This window comes from Pyrus communis, chromosome 10 (genome assembly GCF_041283825.1).
Source record: "Pyrus communis isolate YQ-2024b chromosome 10, ASM4128382v1, whole genome shotgun sequence".
In the NCBI taxonomy this organism is placed as follows: domain Eukaryota; kingdom Viridiplantae; phylum Streptophyta; class Magnoliopsida; order Rosales; family Rosaceae; genus Pyrus; species Pyrus communis.
Window position 1 is genome coordinate 21,970,541 of NC_142574.1, and position 13,767 is coordinate 21,984,307.

At 35.8% G+C, this 13,767-nt stretch overlaps 2 protein-coding genes across 3 annotated transcripts; both read right to left on the reverse strand.

The window, feature by feature from the left end:
- Positions 1 to 1,231: 1,231 nt before the first annotated feature.
- LOC137729245 (RNI-like superfamily protein) lies at positions 1,232 to 6,645 on the reverse strand. 2 transcript variants are annotated; one of them, XM_068468112.2, is made up of 17 exons: positions 6,427 to 6,645; positions 6,237 to 6,329; positions 6,046 to 6,148; positions 5,868 to 5,936; positions 5,663 to 5,779; positions 5,483 to 5,556; positions 5,053 to 5,155; positions 4,848 to 4,890; positions 4,509 to 4,571; positions 3,832 to 4,061; positions 3,119 to 3,239; positions 2,926 to 3,029; positions 2,639 to 2,752; positions 2,387 to 2,557; positions 2,156 to 2,299; positions 1,922 to 2,067; positions 1,232 to 1,665 (listed from the first exon to the last, which is right to left on the reverse strand). In XM_068468112.2, exons 2-17 carry the CDS (start codon positions 6,304 to 6,306, stop codon positions 1,514 to 1,516), a joined length of 1,824 nt encoding a protein of 607 aa, XP_068324213.2. In that variant the 5' UTR covers positions 6,307 to 6,329; positions 6,427 to 6,645; the 3' UTR covers positions 1,232 to 1,513. The 2 variants fall into 2 exon arrangements, with proteins under 2 accessions (XP_068324213.2, XP_068324215.2); XM_068468114.2 differs by having other exon boundaries at positions 6,237 to 6,323; positions 6,427 to 6,589.
- A 454-nt stretch (positions 6,646 to 7,099) lies between these two features.
- Positions 7,100 to 10,186, reverse strand: LOC137729856 (GDSL esterase/lipase At4g28780). The gene is made up of 5 exons (XM_068468903.2): positions 9,860 to 10,186; positions 9,625 to 9,752; positions 8,630 to 8,872; positions 7,814 to 8,066; positions 7,100 to 7,499 (listed from the first exon to the last, which is right to left on the reverse strand). The coding sequence occupies exons 1-5, from the start codon at positions 10,107 to 10,109 to the stop codon at positions 7,267 to 7,269; spliced, it is 1,107 nt and encodes a 368-aa protein (XP_068325004.2). The 5' UTR covers positions 10,110 to 10,186; the 3' UTR covers positions 7,100 to 7,266.
- Between the last annotated feature and the right edge of the window lie 3,581 nt (positions 10,187 to 13,767).

A 13,767-nucleotide genomic window follows, 5' to 3' on the forward strand; every position in this document is an offset into this window, starting at 1 on the left:
GCTAACTGCTAAGCTTCACAATGAATTTGTAATAACATAGTTCAAATTCATTTTTAACGAAAGTCTAATCTAAGACCACAAATAAAAAGAAATATTACTGAATTGTAATACTAAATGATAGAAAAAAAATTTATTAAAAGAGAGAAAAAATTAAAAAGCCTAACTTGATGACAAAGCCTACCCAACAACCTTTTCGACAATTGGACAGCGCAAAGTTAAAAATAAAATAATAGGGTTAAAAGTGGCCTACTTTTGCTTTGCTTGCTTAATTATGTTGGAAGAGGATCCTCTCCTGAGCTCAGGATGAGGATCCTCCTGATCACGAAATCCAGACCGTTCAAAATTAATCTAACGGTTTCAAATAGGGAGTTCTCTAAAAGTTATAATAATTGCAATCGTTGGATTAAAATCGAACAGCCCGGATTTCTTGGTCAGGAGGATCCCCATCCTGTGCTCAGGAGAGGATCCTCTTCCAATTATGTTAGGTTAATAGTCTGAAAATACAAAAATGCCCCTATCTAATTGGGGATGGTGCCAATATATTGTATAAATAGTTTGACCTTTACAGGTTGGCCGGTTCAGCCTTTTAGGGTTGCTGGGTGAGACTTGGAAACTAAATTATGCTCTTCTTTATCAAAGCTTTTGATCAATTGGATGAGCTTGTAGAACTTGTAGATGTGCAACAATGGAGGACTTAAACCGAAACGATTCCAACCGTTGGGCTTCATTTGGTTGCTTTGGGTTTGAGGGGTTGTGTTTTCAATTGAGGTTTAGTATGTACAAAATTGTATCGTGCTCACCCATGGTTCAAGTTAGAATTTCTTGATCCCAAGTTCAATCCCTCTCTACCCTACTTATAAATCGACCATGATCGCCGAAATGCTTATGCCATAAACAGAACCGTCTGGTTGAAAATGTGTTGTACAAGTTACCATTACCATGCCCTTTAGTTCTAGCAGCAACAATTTGCTTGTTTTTGTGATGGTTCCGTTTTGAGCAATGGATGTGATGGATACATGACAAAACACAATAGGTAGAAGTCCATACCCTTGTATCTTATAGTGGTGGTGAGTAGTGGCAACCACTTCTTTATGTGACTTACTACACAAGACAAAACTGTCTTTAACTTCACGTCGAAGCTCCAAACGTGAGAAGAGCGTGCTAAGGTTAGGGTTTAGGCATTCGTTGGCGCACAGGCTGAGTTAACGGGCATGGGTGATTGACAGTAGCATTTCCCAACTCAAAAAGTTTATGTAACATGCTAAAGTTTCTGAACAGTCCCACATAACTTAATAGGATAATCCATCAGTAAGAGACTTTACAATACATCAAACCCCTTAAAAAGAACCAACAACTGAAGCATAACTTGCTAGCTCATAGCTATCAAGGCCTTAAGGGCAAGTAATATACACAATCATATCTAAAAAGCATAAAACCTGCAGAACTTTGCTGCACAGCTGAGAAATTTTGGTACATCCAATGGGGTCAAACTACAGTGTGATAGCCATCCCATCTAAGGATCATCGTCATAGGGTGCACCCGCAGTTTGTGAAGACGAAGGAATGAAAACGGGCTTTCCATTACATTGGGCGTCGGCAAGCATAGAGGCATAACCTGATTGATTATCCCAAGTATTTCCCCTCAAGTCCAGATGCTCAAGATGACCTAATAGATAAACTTATTCAGCAACAGGCTTAACAAAGAAATATAAAATTATTTCACTTCCTGTTAACTACGATTTCCCATGAACGCTTTGCTTTGATTTATTCACTGACTGTCATTGAACCGAAAGAGTGATAAACAGAGAAGGTCTAAATAATTTGGTAATGCTAATATAGACGATGAAGCCTGGCAGCAGCAGAAAAGTTAATTATCAGATGACATTAGCTACTTAGAAAAACTTGGTACAGTAAATAAATACCCTTAGCAGCTTTAATGGCAGAGCATACGATGGTCAAGGAGTTGAATGGCATAAGATTATATGCAACATTGACTGTAACAAGTTCTGGTGCCCTTGATATCAGGTTTACCAAAAACTTTGCAGCTTCAATTCCTCCACGGTTTTTGCTACACAATTTAAAAATAAGATCAATCTACTGGCATCAACTACAATCTTATATATAAAATAGAAGAAAAAGTATCTAGTGTCTTGAACCTTATGTTGATCTCAACTAGCTTCAAATCCTTAGTTATGCCATCTTGCAGTTCCCGAAAACCAGATAAACCCAATCCAATGCCTTCTACATTGAGTACTTGAATTGATGCAGATAAGATTTTTCCCAAAGCTGGTGCCACTTGGCTACATAAGAGTATCGACCCATTAAGTATTGAGAAAGAAACATAAGTAATGATATGTAATGTCTAAGCCAGTGTCAACCAGACAAACCTGCCGAGGTCGTTATCAGCAACAGACAGAGACTTCAATGGTCTTTTTAGGGTTGAAAGGGTATCTATGAGTAAAGTCACCCCATCACAGGAAAGTTCACAACTCTCCAACATTAAATCAGCAAAAGGAGTGCACTTTTCGGATGCTTCGACAAAGTACGGAATCAGACTCCTGATACATTGATGACTTAGAATATTAAACCTTGTGCTTATAATGCTCAATGCATATGTGGAGATTGAAAATTCAACCAACCTCATTCCATCATCCTCAATAGGATTATCACTCATATCCAAGACCTCCAACTTAGGCATGTGAACGAGCGCGTATCTAAGGCCATCAGCATCATCTTTGTTTAGATTATTTCCCCTAAAAGTACAAGTTATACAACAAGTGAAATCAGGTTTCTGCACAGGGTAATCAATGTAAAGCACTGGTGATGCACCTTTTGAAGTTCAGTGATCTATTTATTACTGCCACAAATTTTTATTTGAAGGGATAGAAATTTGCTTAGAAGGCGAAAAGTAATTATAAGTTTATACCTTAAATTGAGGACTCGCAATGATTGCAAGGACTTTCCAGTTCCCAAAGGTATTGGAGGGCCACTTGGTGATCTCCAATAGAGTTCAGAAAGCCAGCCTGATATCTGCATGGTTTTGTATCGAGTTTCATGTTATTTTATGGTGGATTCAAAAAGAAATGTAAAATACCTTTGTTAATGAAATATCATCTTACATTGTTATCTGAAAGGTCAAGGATGGATAGACTAGAAGAAGCATTTATAAGAGTGCCAAAAACCATTTTTGCAAAACTCCTGCCAAGGTGGTTGTCAGAGAGTTTTAACGAATACAAGGACCTGATAGCAAAAGAAGACAGATGTCAGAAGCACGAATGTACAATTGGAGCAATTAGTTTATCATCAATGCAAATGAATGCCCATGGATATACAATTCAGATAGAACGAAAAAAGTGTTATAGTAATGAGCATGCATCAAGATTTCTAACTTTTTCGCAGATGATTCATGATTGTAAATAATGAAGGTCTAAGGTAGAAGTAATTGACCTAACTTTTCCTATTTATCTGTACATCTTTAGTTAAACTTGCTTTTAACTGCCACTAGAATTATACATTAAGTGCACCGAAGAAAAACAGGCATTAAAAGACACCTTAGTCATCAAAACTGAATTCCAAATACATAAAACTTCAAGACTAGAATCCTGAAAGGATCGTAATAAAGTGTTATTTAAACAGCCGAAGCCTCTAACGACCAACTATGCAACAGTTTATTTATATACTAAGAAGTAAGCATACAGCATAAAGATTTGTTACCGCCCGTTTATTTATTTACATTCAAGTTTTCATGTCACTTCAACCAATTAACAGCACACACCATATAAAACAAATGCATGGATTTAAATTATGCCTGAAATTTGAATAACAGACATACCTTCCCGATGACAAAAATGACACTAGTCCGAGAGGTAAGGAAAGTGGGTTTGTTTCAAGGAAGTTTGATGTGCTGATTGAGAAGCTTTTTATGCCGTGAGTTTGCACACTCTTTCTGGATAGAGAACAACAAATTTCATTGATAGAAGCTGAAGAAAGCTTGCAGTGAATGAGCTCAAGTGATGTTAAACTTTCACTATTCTGGCTCAGAAGTTTGCATATTCCATCAATCTGTAGAAAATTAGAAATGCATATGGAATCAGACATTTGATTAAATCAACACTTAGGAAGTTGAAAGGAAGCATTTAGCCTACACATAAACAGCAAATCTGTATATCATTTATTGAATATGGGATTTGGCTGCTAGCTTCAAAATAAAATGACACGAGGTTTGTGTTTTGATATAGCATGTACAACATGTATTTCATAGTGTGAGAGCAGTATCTTTCTATCCATTGAACACATGACATCTATATAAACTAGGAGTAGCTGCTCACTTTAGCCAATCTCATCCACTCAAAGAAACGTTTTTCATGAGACAAGGCAATTAAAAGAAACTGGTTGACGCACCATACAGAAATTTTCAAATGATTTCTATTTTTATGGGGGAGTGGTCAATTATTGAGAAGGATACATATTCTGTCTTAGTAACATTGAAGGAGAAAGAACTGAGCTTACATGCTCCTTGGATCTGATCCACCTTAGTTCCAATCTCTGCAATCGGCTGTTCCTCAACAAATGCTGCAACAGATTAGTATTACATTAATGCAAAGTGACTTGTGGATAAAGAAACTCAAGCCATTAAGTTAGAAATATGGACATGTAATACGTAGATTGACTTCAACTCAACACATTTTCTGTTCCAACTAAATGGGATCAGCTACATATACAGCACAATCGGAGCACCAAAATAGATAAATAAGACTTAGTTACCCCCTTGATCGCAAATGTTAATACCTAATACGAAAAGTGTTTTCAACTTGTGATTAGCATATGAACATAAGCAGAGTAACTTACAGAAATTTCTGCACCACAGAGAACATTCTGAAGTCTCAGGCATCTGAACAAAGATAAGAAAAGAAAGTATAAGATAATATTTACATAAAGGAAGAAGAAAAGGACAGAAAAAGACAAAGTGTGAAGTAATTAAAATTTGAGCACGCAGCCCGCCCTCGACTCTTGGAGTAACAAAGAACTTTGCACTCCTAATATACTTACTTACCTGGCATAATAACCAAATTGTTGGCAATGGTGATGTAGTTCGGAATAATCACAAGTTGAATTATGCACAAAGCCCTCACAACCTATCAATCCCAATATAGATTCTGCACAAACAAAAATATGATGAGATACACCACGTATTAGATTATTACAACCATCAGAAATGCAACAGGGCACGGTTCCTAAAGGAGATATAAAGGAGAGAGTTTCGAATGAGATGTTGAAAATGGTACTTTTGTTTGTGGCAATTTAGCAAAACATGCATATTCAAGTGATTAAACTTCAGACTGTGTAAGTAGGTAAAGCTTCTATTCAAGCTCGTAATGAAGCTCGACTATAAAATGATCTTCCTACTTTCAACAGAACCTCACCCAGATACCTCAAATAACAGGAATTATACAAAAACAAGAACTCTAATTCCTAGCTAGTACCTGGAATCCTGGTTTCACTGAGGCACCCATCAAATGACGGCAGTGAAGCTATCTCGGCTACTGCATCTAGGCAACTGTTCGTTATGATTTCAGACAACAAAAATGCCAAATCAACCATGAATAAACAATAGCAATCATCGCTGATCAATATTTCACCAAGAAACAACAAAAAAGGCATACTTTTGAAGATGCATTTCCCAATAAATTCGTTGCCAGTCCAGCGGTTCAATCCCAATGTCTAGCTCTGGCCACCGCACCTTCGACAAATTCCTCCAGACCGCATTGAATTTCCAACTCCTGCAACAAAATGTAAGCACTTTCATAATTCTTCCAATTCCTCTCTACATTCAACCAAACAAACCAAAAAAACTCAATTCTTGCCCACCTTCCGCGCTTCCTACCATTCCGGAGTCCTTCATCCGCAAATTCACAGTCATCCCAGTCATCATAAGCCCTGCTCCAACACAAAACCGGATTAAAATCCAAACATAATCAGAATTTTGAAAACCAAATCAACAAAAAATTCAAAATTTCTAACACCTTTAGATGAGTTTTCGACTTACACTGCGGTCTGTAGCTTTTCCAACCCCAACGGAGGCAACCGGGAAGCGAGAGCATCGAGCAGGTCCCATGGAAGCTCCTTGACAATCGGTAAAAGATCATCGCCTACAAAACCGAAAAAATAACCCTTTTTTTTAAGTAAATGCAGGGTTTATGAAAATCATGTGAATCTTATTAAGCTTCAAAAAATTACCGCGAACCAGTTCATTTTTTACTGCGTCTACGCACAAGGAGAGCAGCGATGGAATTTCACCTTCACTCATGCTTCAGAATAACCAATCTGAATCTGCGACTTCGTTAAAAAGTAAATAATTTTTTTTCGAGATAATCGAATTTTAATTATTTTTGTGAATTAACTGGAATTGTAGATTAATTGGACTCACCGGGAAGCTTCCAGAAGCTGAGAGCGGGAAGTAGAAGACGAAGAAGATGGCTGGGGTTGGTCGGAGACGGAGAAATAAGTCAAAACCAGGAGCTGCAAGATGAAGGGGACGTTAACGACGTCGTTTGGTTTGGAAAGCTGGCGGTGGAGATTTATTGGGCTGTGACAGCGTTGGGCCGTTATTAACCTTTAAATCAAATCTTCTGCACTTATTTGTGCCATCTATATTAATCAACATGTGTTAGGTTTTTGAGAGAATTAAAGAGTTAAGTTTATGGACACGTGTCAATTAATGATAGAGACAATAAAGAGGTCACACACAAAATGAATATGGAAAATTTGAACTCGCTTATTAGGAGCTTTGTTCACTCGCACATAGGGGTGGAAGTTGGAATGTTGTTTTTTATTCCAACAATAAAATTGGGGTAGAGTAGGGTGTTTTATTCTCACCTAAATTCGGATCTCTTTTTCCATAATTTAGATGAATATACTGTAATTTTTCTTATTTGTTAAAAAAAGAAGAAGATACATACGTTTGTCGACCAACAGAAGAGGAAAAATTAAAACTTGAGATTTCTTTCGATAACATTGAGAAGAGAAGTAGCACTTGACGGATATTAGCATAAGACGAGCAAATATAATGCAGTCGAATTGTATGGCTAGCTATGAGACAATTTGCATAAACAATGTAATTAATTAAGCTCTTACATCTTAAGTTCCCATGTCAATTATTGACAAAGCCAGAACATATAAGAACACTACATAATCATTACAAAATAGCATAATACAAGCAGGTAATTAACCACTATAGGAGGTTAATTAATTTGTGAATTAATACTAATTAGGTCATGGAGTCCAAGGCCATTATGGTGCTTAGGTTCATTGGGTTCATGTACTTGCTAGACCCGGACATAATCTGCTGCACAATTAGCCTGGTTGCTTTCTCAGTTGGATGGAAGGCATCCCAGAAAGCATAGAGATCCCTGTTTGGGCACAGGTTTGACAATTGGTTGCACTGTCCCAACCCATTATAGGGTCCTTGCCCACAACATGCCACTTTTGATGTCACAAAACCTGTCGAAGATGAATCAAATACATTACTTTCATAGGCTAACCAAATATTGGTTAAAGGACTCTAAACACTCCGTTTGGTGGCCGGGACTAGACAAGATTGGAATTGAGTCCAAGTCAATTTTGGGTAAGTTATACTTTAGATGAAACTAACTTGAAGGACACTATATGTTGAACTATCCTCTGATTTAACAAGTCCTTATCAACATTTATAAGTTCATTGAGCAACAATCGAGACATTAGTCTGAATATAATTGCATGGTTGAGTTCAGATTGAGCCATCAAACAAAGGGTTTTTGAGGGTTTTGGGGACAAACCAAATTTTTGGGGGTCGGAGAGGAAGTCCTTGTGCATATCAAATGCATTAGCAGTGATAAAAATATCTGAACCGAGCTGCTTGTTGAGTCCTTGAGCCATCTGGTTGAGTTGTGGGTTGAAGATTGCTCCTGCATTTTGTAGTTCTGGGTTGCACTCACCATTTTGACTCCTCTGGGCTAGCTCAGATGGAACACAGCCCAATGGGCCTGTGCCAGTCACCAATACCCTCCGGGCTCCTAATTCGTATAATCTCTGTATGTAATTTAGAACATTGTAACAAAAAAAAATCATATGGTGTAATCAATTTGTTCATGTTATAACATATGATTAGTAAGTAAAGATAGTATATGATAATATTCCATTACCACGCAATAATTTTTTTAAGTTCTTGTGTAGAACAATTTCCTCAATAAATAATGTGACAAATTTTGCGTGGAATTATAGACCAATTCTGCCAACTTCCGTTAATTTCTCTTACATAATTGTCAAATGCACACCACATGAGAGAGTAAATTTGACGAATTTCATACAAATAATCAACAAAAGTGACATATATACTTAGTTTGAAACGATTTACAAAATTAGTTATTTTCACACTCTCGTTTCTTCTTGTGCACTTCACCTCTTTTTTTATTTGTTATGGCTAAAAATAAAAATAAAAATAAAGAGTGCATGTGGAGAAAAGAGAGTCGGCAAATCACTTCCCTTACAAACTACAAGAACCAAGTTCGGTACATTTAAAAATATAGGAACGGAAATGGAACTTCATGAAATTTACAGGGACTAAAAACGCGTTTTAACCATAAGTACATTACCAGGAGAATTTTTCGGTACTCGGAGATGAGGTAACGGGAAAAATCGGGGACGGAGTATTGCCGTGATCGGAAAGAGAAAGGTTGGAGGAAATAGTTGTTGACGAAGTCATTGCCACCAAGCGTTATGAGCACAAGTGCATTGTTCACCAGCCGTGTTGCCTGCTCGGCTCCAACAAGTGCAGTCAGCCGTTGCTGGTATTGTTGGAAATATTCAAACTGCCTGGAGATCCTTATTATGGTAATCTGCAGTAAACAAAAAGAACACAAACACAATTAACATTACAGATTAATTAATTAATTAACAATTACACTTGTCATTTAATAAAACTCTCACTAACATTTCGAGTTCTTCCTAGAAAAAGTCAAATAATTTTTTTTTTTGGTAAAAGCAGAAGATAAATATGGGCAACAATAATAAGGATAATAAAGTATGAAAAGTCTCAATTGTAGGAGAGATTTTTCAGTATAACCGTCACGCAAGATGGTATACCACGTGTTCCTATATAAATAGTGGTTAAGTGTGTTAAAAGGATAATAACTTAAAAATTAAAATTTTCTACCACTTGCATAAAAACACATGATGTATCATCCTTATTCCCGTCACAACTAAAAATTTCTCCAATTGTAGAAAGACTCAACTTGTTGTCCTTATACCATACGCACGGGCGCTGGACTTGCATATTGCATGCGACAATGCATGACATACATTACAAATTTATGGTAATTATCGTTTGATACTCTGATGAAAAGATGAACCATCACACATTTGACGGTTAGAGAAGATAATGTTTGACATAAAAAAAATTACAAATTTTTATTGATTTTCATTATTTTTCTTTTTGATTTCCCATAATTTCTCACTTAATTAACCGATAAAGTAGAGCTAGGTAGGTTGAGCATAAGCTATAACTAATTTCCTCTTTTTAGAAAATAAAACTTGTTACAAAAAAGTACTAATTAGAAAATGTGTGTAAAGTTCATGTGTAGAGACTTACAAATTGAACCCCGGTATCGTTGAGGATTCCAATTCCTGCAGAAGCAAAGTTGGCTCCAATAAGCAGCTTTTCTCCTATGAGCTCACTACTCAAATAGGGCAACACGCGTTCAGATCCAATTTGCTCACCTATGTATTACACAGGTCACATGATTCATGTGTTACTATATGAAAGAGAAATGGGGGAAATGTAATTAAATTAAACTAGCTAGCTAGATCGATGGTGATCATAGTACTGATAATGTCGGGGAGGTTTAAGCCATTGGAGAAGCGGCCGGTGGGGCGGTGAGTCGGAAAATCAATGCCGTAGGGAGGAGAGTCGGCACGTGCAGTGGTCGCTAAGTAGTTGTTGTTGCCACTGTCGACGAGTGAGTCCCCAAACACAAAGAAAGCACGAGCTGCCTCGGCTTGAGGTGCAATTGCCGCCATTGCCACTATCAGAGCGACAGCAGCAAAGATCTTGCAGCTCGGAGTTGTACCTGACATATTGCTCTCTAGGTTAAGTTCTCTTCGTTGAACCCAGGTTGGTATGAATGGTTATGGCTTCTGATCAGTTCCAAGAGTTGTACCTTTATATAGAGTTTAAGTTGTGAAAAGCTGAGGGCTAGATTTTGGAGGTTCATGATATGTAAATGTTAATTGTTTTGTTTGTTGAGGCCATGGAAATAAATGAGCTATTTTTTATTTTTGGTTACATCAGAGAGTTTCGAATTATGAACGTAGTCTATTCTTACCTATCACAATGCACACTCTCACTATTTGGTAATCCCAATATGAATATGAAAAATTATGCATGCACCATAATATACTTTTCTTTGTGATATTAATCACCAAAAGTACATTTGTAGCAAGTATGCATTTTGGTTGTATTTTTATTTTTATCTCACATCATGTGAATCTGCATATACATCGGAATCATGCAAGTTTCTCTCTTCATTTGTAGAGTTGTGTTTTGCGTGTTCTTATTAACCTTTACCTGTTTTTTTTTCGAACGGTGGACTACTACTATTTCTTTGGACAATAGATTCTATGAAAACAAGACTGCTGCTTATAAATATGCAACTACTGCTATTTGATTTACAAAATAATGAAGAAAAAAGGGCTGGCTGTTGGGCACATTGTAATTATGCATATGTGGTTCTTTATACAACTATCAATAAATAATTTAGATTGCATGCAGGAAGAGATTGCTTTTTCAAGACATATATTAGAAGTTCATGACCCCTTGGCTGATTGTTGCGGCTTCTACGTACTCTAGACCGAAATATCTTCAAACGTTATTGAGCTTGTATTTTCTCAGAAAACAAATCCATGAGGAAGAAATATTTGAGGGGATTTTTTTGTACTTTAATTTTTGTTAAGAGGCTATCTGACAGCCTGACATGGTAGGAAGAAGTCCTTTTCAAATGACAGCGTAGTTCTCACACTTCTTTGTGTTTTGGAATCTGGAAACGCATAATATTTTCAGTCGATACAGTGCCAACTTACGGCGCCATGTGAGAAACATAAATGAGCAGGCTTGTAGTAGATGAAGTCCTGGTTTGGTGTTGCAATGACTTAAAAAGAAAGCAGTTCGAAGGTGGTTGGTAGAGCAAAAGAAAGCTGGTTTATTTATTTCTTTTTATTTTTTTCCCCCGAAGCATGCAGGTGCATAATGAGTTGTAATGAATCTTTCTAAATACCAATAACAGAGTTCGTTTTTAACCATCTCCAACTTTTAGGGATAAAGATTAAAATTTTAAGTCATAACTTAAAAACTGTTTTTCTCATCTAACCCTTCGAAAACTTTTAGTCCAAGATTATTAAATAATAATTTTAGCCTAACTTTTTATTTTTGGTAACTTTTTTGAAAATAAAATTTATGTAGATTATCCTAATTTATTTTTATGAACATTTTAATCTAAAAATATTTAAATTATGATATGTAATTAAAAATCATACAGATACATAGGTATTTATAAAGTTCTAGGTTAAATTTGATTTAAATTATTTTCTTAAATTATTTTAGACTTTAGATTTAATTTTGAGCTGTAAAATCTTTTTTTAACCATTAGATTTGATCTCATTTGCTCATAGCCGTTAGATTATAAGCAAAAAAACAAAAAAAAAACTGTTTGAAATATGACGATTCGGTGGGTCCAGAATAATTTAAGCCGGACTTAAATCCGGGAGGGAATTTAGCCCAAAGATATATTTTCTCAAATGGCTTATTTTTGTCCAATGGTTGGAAATGATTTGGAGGTTTTAAAGCTTATATTTTAAGTTTTATCCCATGAGTTTTAGCCTGAAATTATTAAATAATTATTTTAGCCTAATTTTTTTTTTATTTGGTAAACTTTTTGAAAATAAAATTTATGTCGATCATCCTAATTTATTTTTATGAACATTTTACTCTAAAAATATTTAAATTCCGTAAGTAATAAAAAATCATACATACATATGTATTTATAAAGTTTTAAGTTTAATTTGATTTAAATTATTTTCTTAAATTATTTTAGACGTTAGATTTAATTTTGGGCAATCAAATCTTTTTTTACCCTTAGATGTGATCATAGCTGTTAAATTATAAGTAAAAAAAAAAAAAAAAAGGTTTGAAATATGACAGTTTGGTAGGTCCAAAATAATTTAAGCCAGACTTAATTCATGGGGGAATCTAGCCCAAAGATATATTTTGTTCCTACAGTGTTGTTGATCCAAGGGTTGTAGAGACTTAGCCTCGAATGAATAGATGCCTCAAGGATTTGACTAGTGGTGATGGAAGAATTGGCATGTTTAGAGGTGCTTGCTGGTCCTTCACGTGTGTGACAAAGAACGCATAGAACTTTATGAGTCTTCTGAGTGTTTGAGAGTGTTTGGGGGCTTGAGAGTTTAAGCATCTTGTCATGAGGATGAATTTCTAAGGGCTTTCTTTGTCTTAGAGTCTTGTATTTATAGGCTCTTAAAGTCTTGCTTGCGGCTTGATTTAGCCTTGATTGTGAATTTGATTAATTGACGAAAGAACAAAGAGTTGACTTATGGCTTGATTCGTGATTTTGACTTCAACAAATCATATTTGATTTAATCAAATAAATCAATCACAATTCATCCTAATTGGCCATGCTTGATTTAAATTAAAATTAATCAAAGAGTTAATAAAGATAATTTCTTAATTAATTTGCACCAAATGTCAACACATGGCATTTTTGATGACTTGTCTAATTTTGATGAATCTGGTGCCATGTGTACAACTTGTGAGACACGGTACATGTCACATAAACCTTAGTATGTCGAAATTTAATGTGTTGGTGAGTGATTATTTCATCAAAATTTACTTGTCTACAAAAAGATATATGAGGAACCACAAAGCCATTCAATCTCCGTCAATAGTATCCATTGCAGTCATCACCACCGAAAAAATTCACCCATATGGTTGGAGGCCTAGAGTAGTCGTCGTCTACGCAGCGAGGTGTTGGCTATCCCAACCACCTGCTCTCTCTCTCTCTCATCTCCCCGTTCTTTCTCCTTCTCTTTCTTCCTTCCCTCTCATCGGCTCCCTAGAGCACCGGCAAACCTTGTCTTCCTTCAAATCAGATGTTGCTAATTCTTGGCGACTTGTAGAGGTGGGCTCCGACAATGAGTGCAGGGGACGGGATCTGACTGAGGATTCTTTATTCTGAGCTATGCGAGATTGGGGGTTATGAGATTGGGATTTGTGGTGTGGAGTTAGATTGAACCTCTAACATAGGAAAATTGTTTTGGAAATTTTCAGTCAATTGAGAGGTTTTAGGTTCGATTATCGCCAAATGCGAATTTGAATCACATTTTTACTAATTTATTGTGAGATTAAGCACGTCTTTTTTTTTTTTTTTTTTTTTTTTTTTAGTATAAATAATATCGTATGTCAAAAAAAAAAAAATTGATACCAGGAGATTTGTTGATGCTGAAGACGACTAGTACAACGGGAATGACAGAAAAGCACCTAATAGTTATCCACTGAACCTTTAAAGATTTTAACTGAAATTCTAAGATATAATTATTTTTTAAAGTATATTTAATGGTTGACTTTTATTTGCCAAATAATTAATTAATAGCACATCCAAAATTATTATTATTATTTTTTGTTATTTTATATAGTCTCAACTGTTTACATAAAAATAAACCAAAA

Excerpts from the sequence above, each read along its gene's own strand:
- LOC137729245 (XM_068468112.2), bottom strand. The coding sequence starts at position 6,306 with ATGAGTGAAGGTGAAATTCCATCGCTGCTCTCCTTGTGCGTAGACGCA. Across the intron at positions 4,891-5,052 it reads CAATTTGGTTATTATGCCAG|ATGCCTGAGACTTCAGAATG; the intron begins GTAAGTAAGTAT and ends ATCTTTGTTCAG. Across the intron at positions 4,062-4,508 it reads GGATCAGATCCAAGGAGCAT|ATTGATGGAATATGCAAACT; the intron begins GTAAGCTCAGTT and ends AATTTTCTACAG.
- LOC137729856 (XM_068468903.2), bottom strand. The coding sequence starts at position 10,109 with ATGTCAGGTACAACTCCGAGCTGCAAGATCTTTGCTGCTGTCGCTCTG. Across the intron at positions 9,753-9,859 it reads AAACCTCCCCGACATTATCA|GTGAGCAAATTGGATCTGAA; the intron begins GTACTATGATCA and ends TGTAATACATAG. Across the intron at positions 8,067-8,629 it reads AGTACCGAAAAATTCTCCTG|AGATTATACGAATTAGGAGC; the intron begins GTAATGTACTTA and ends AATTACATACAG.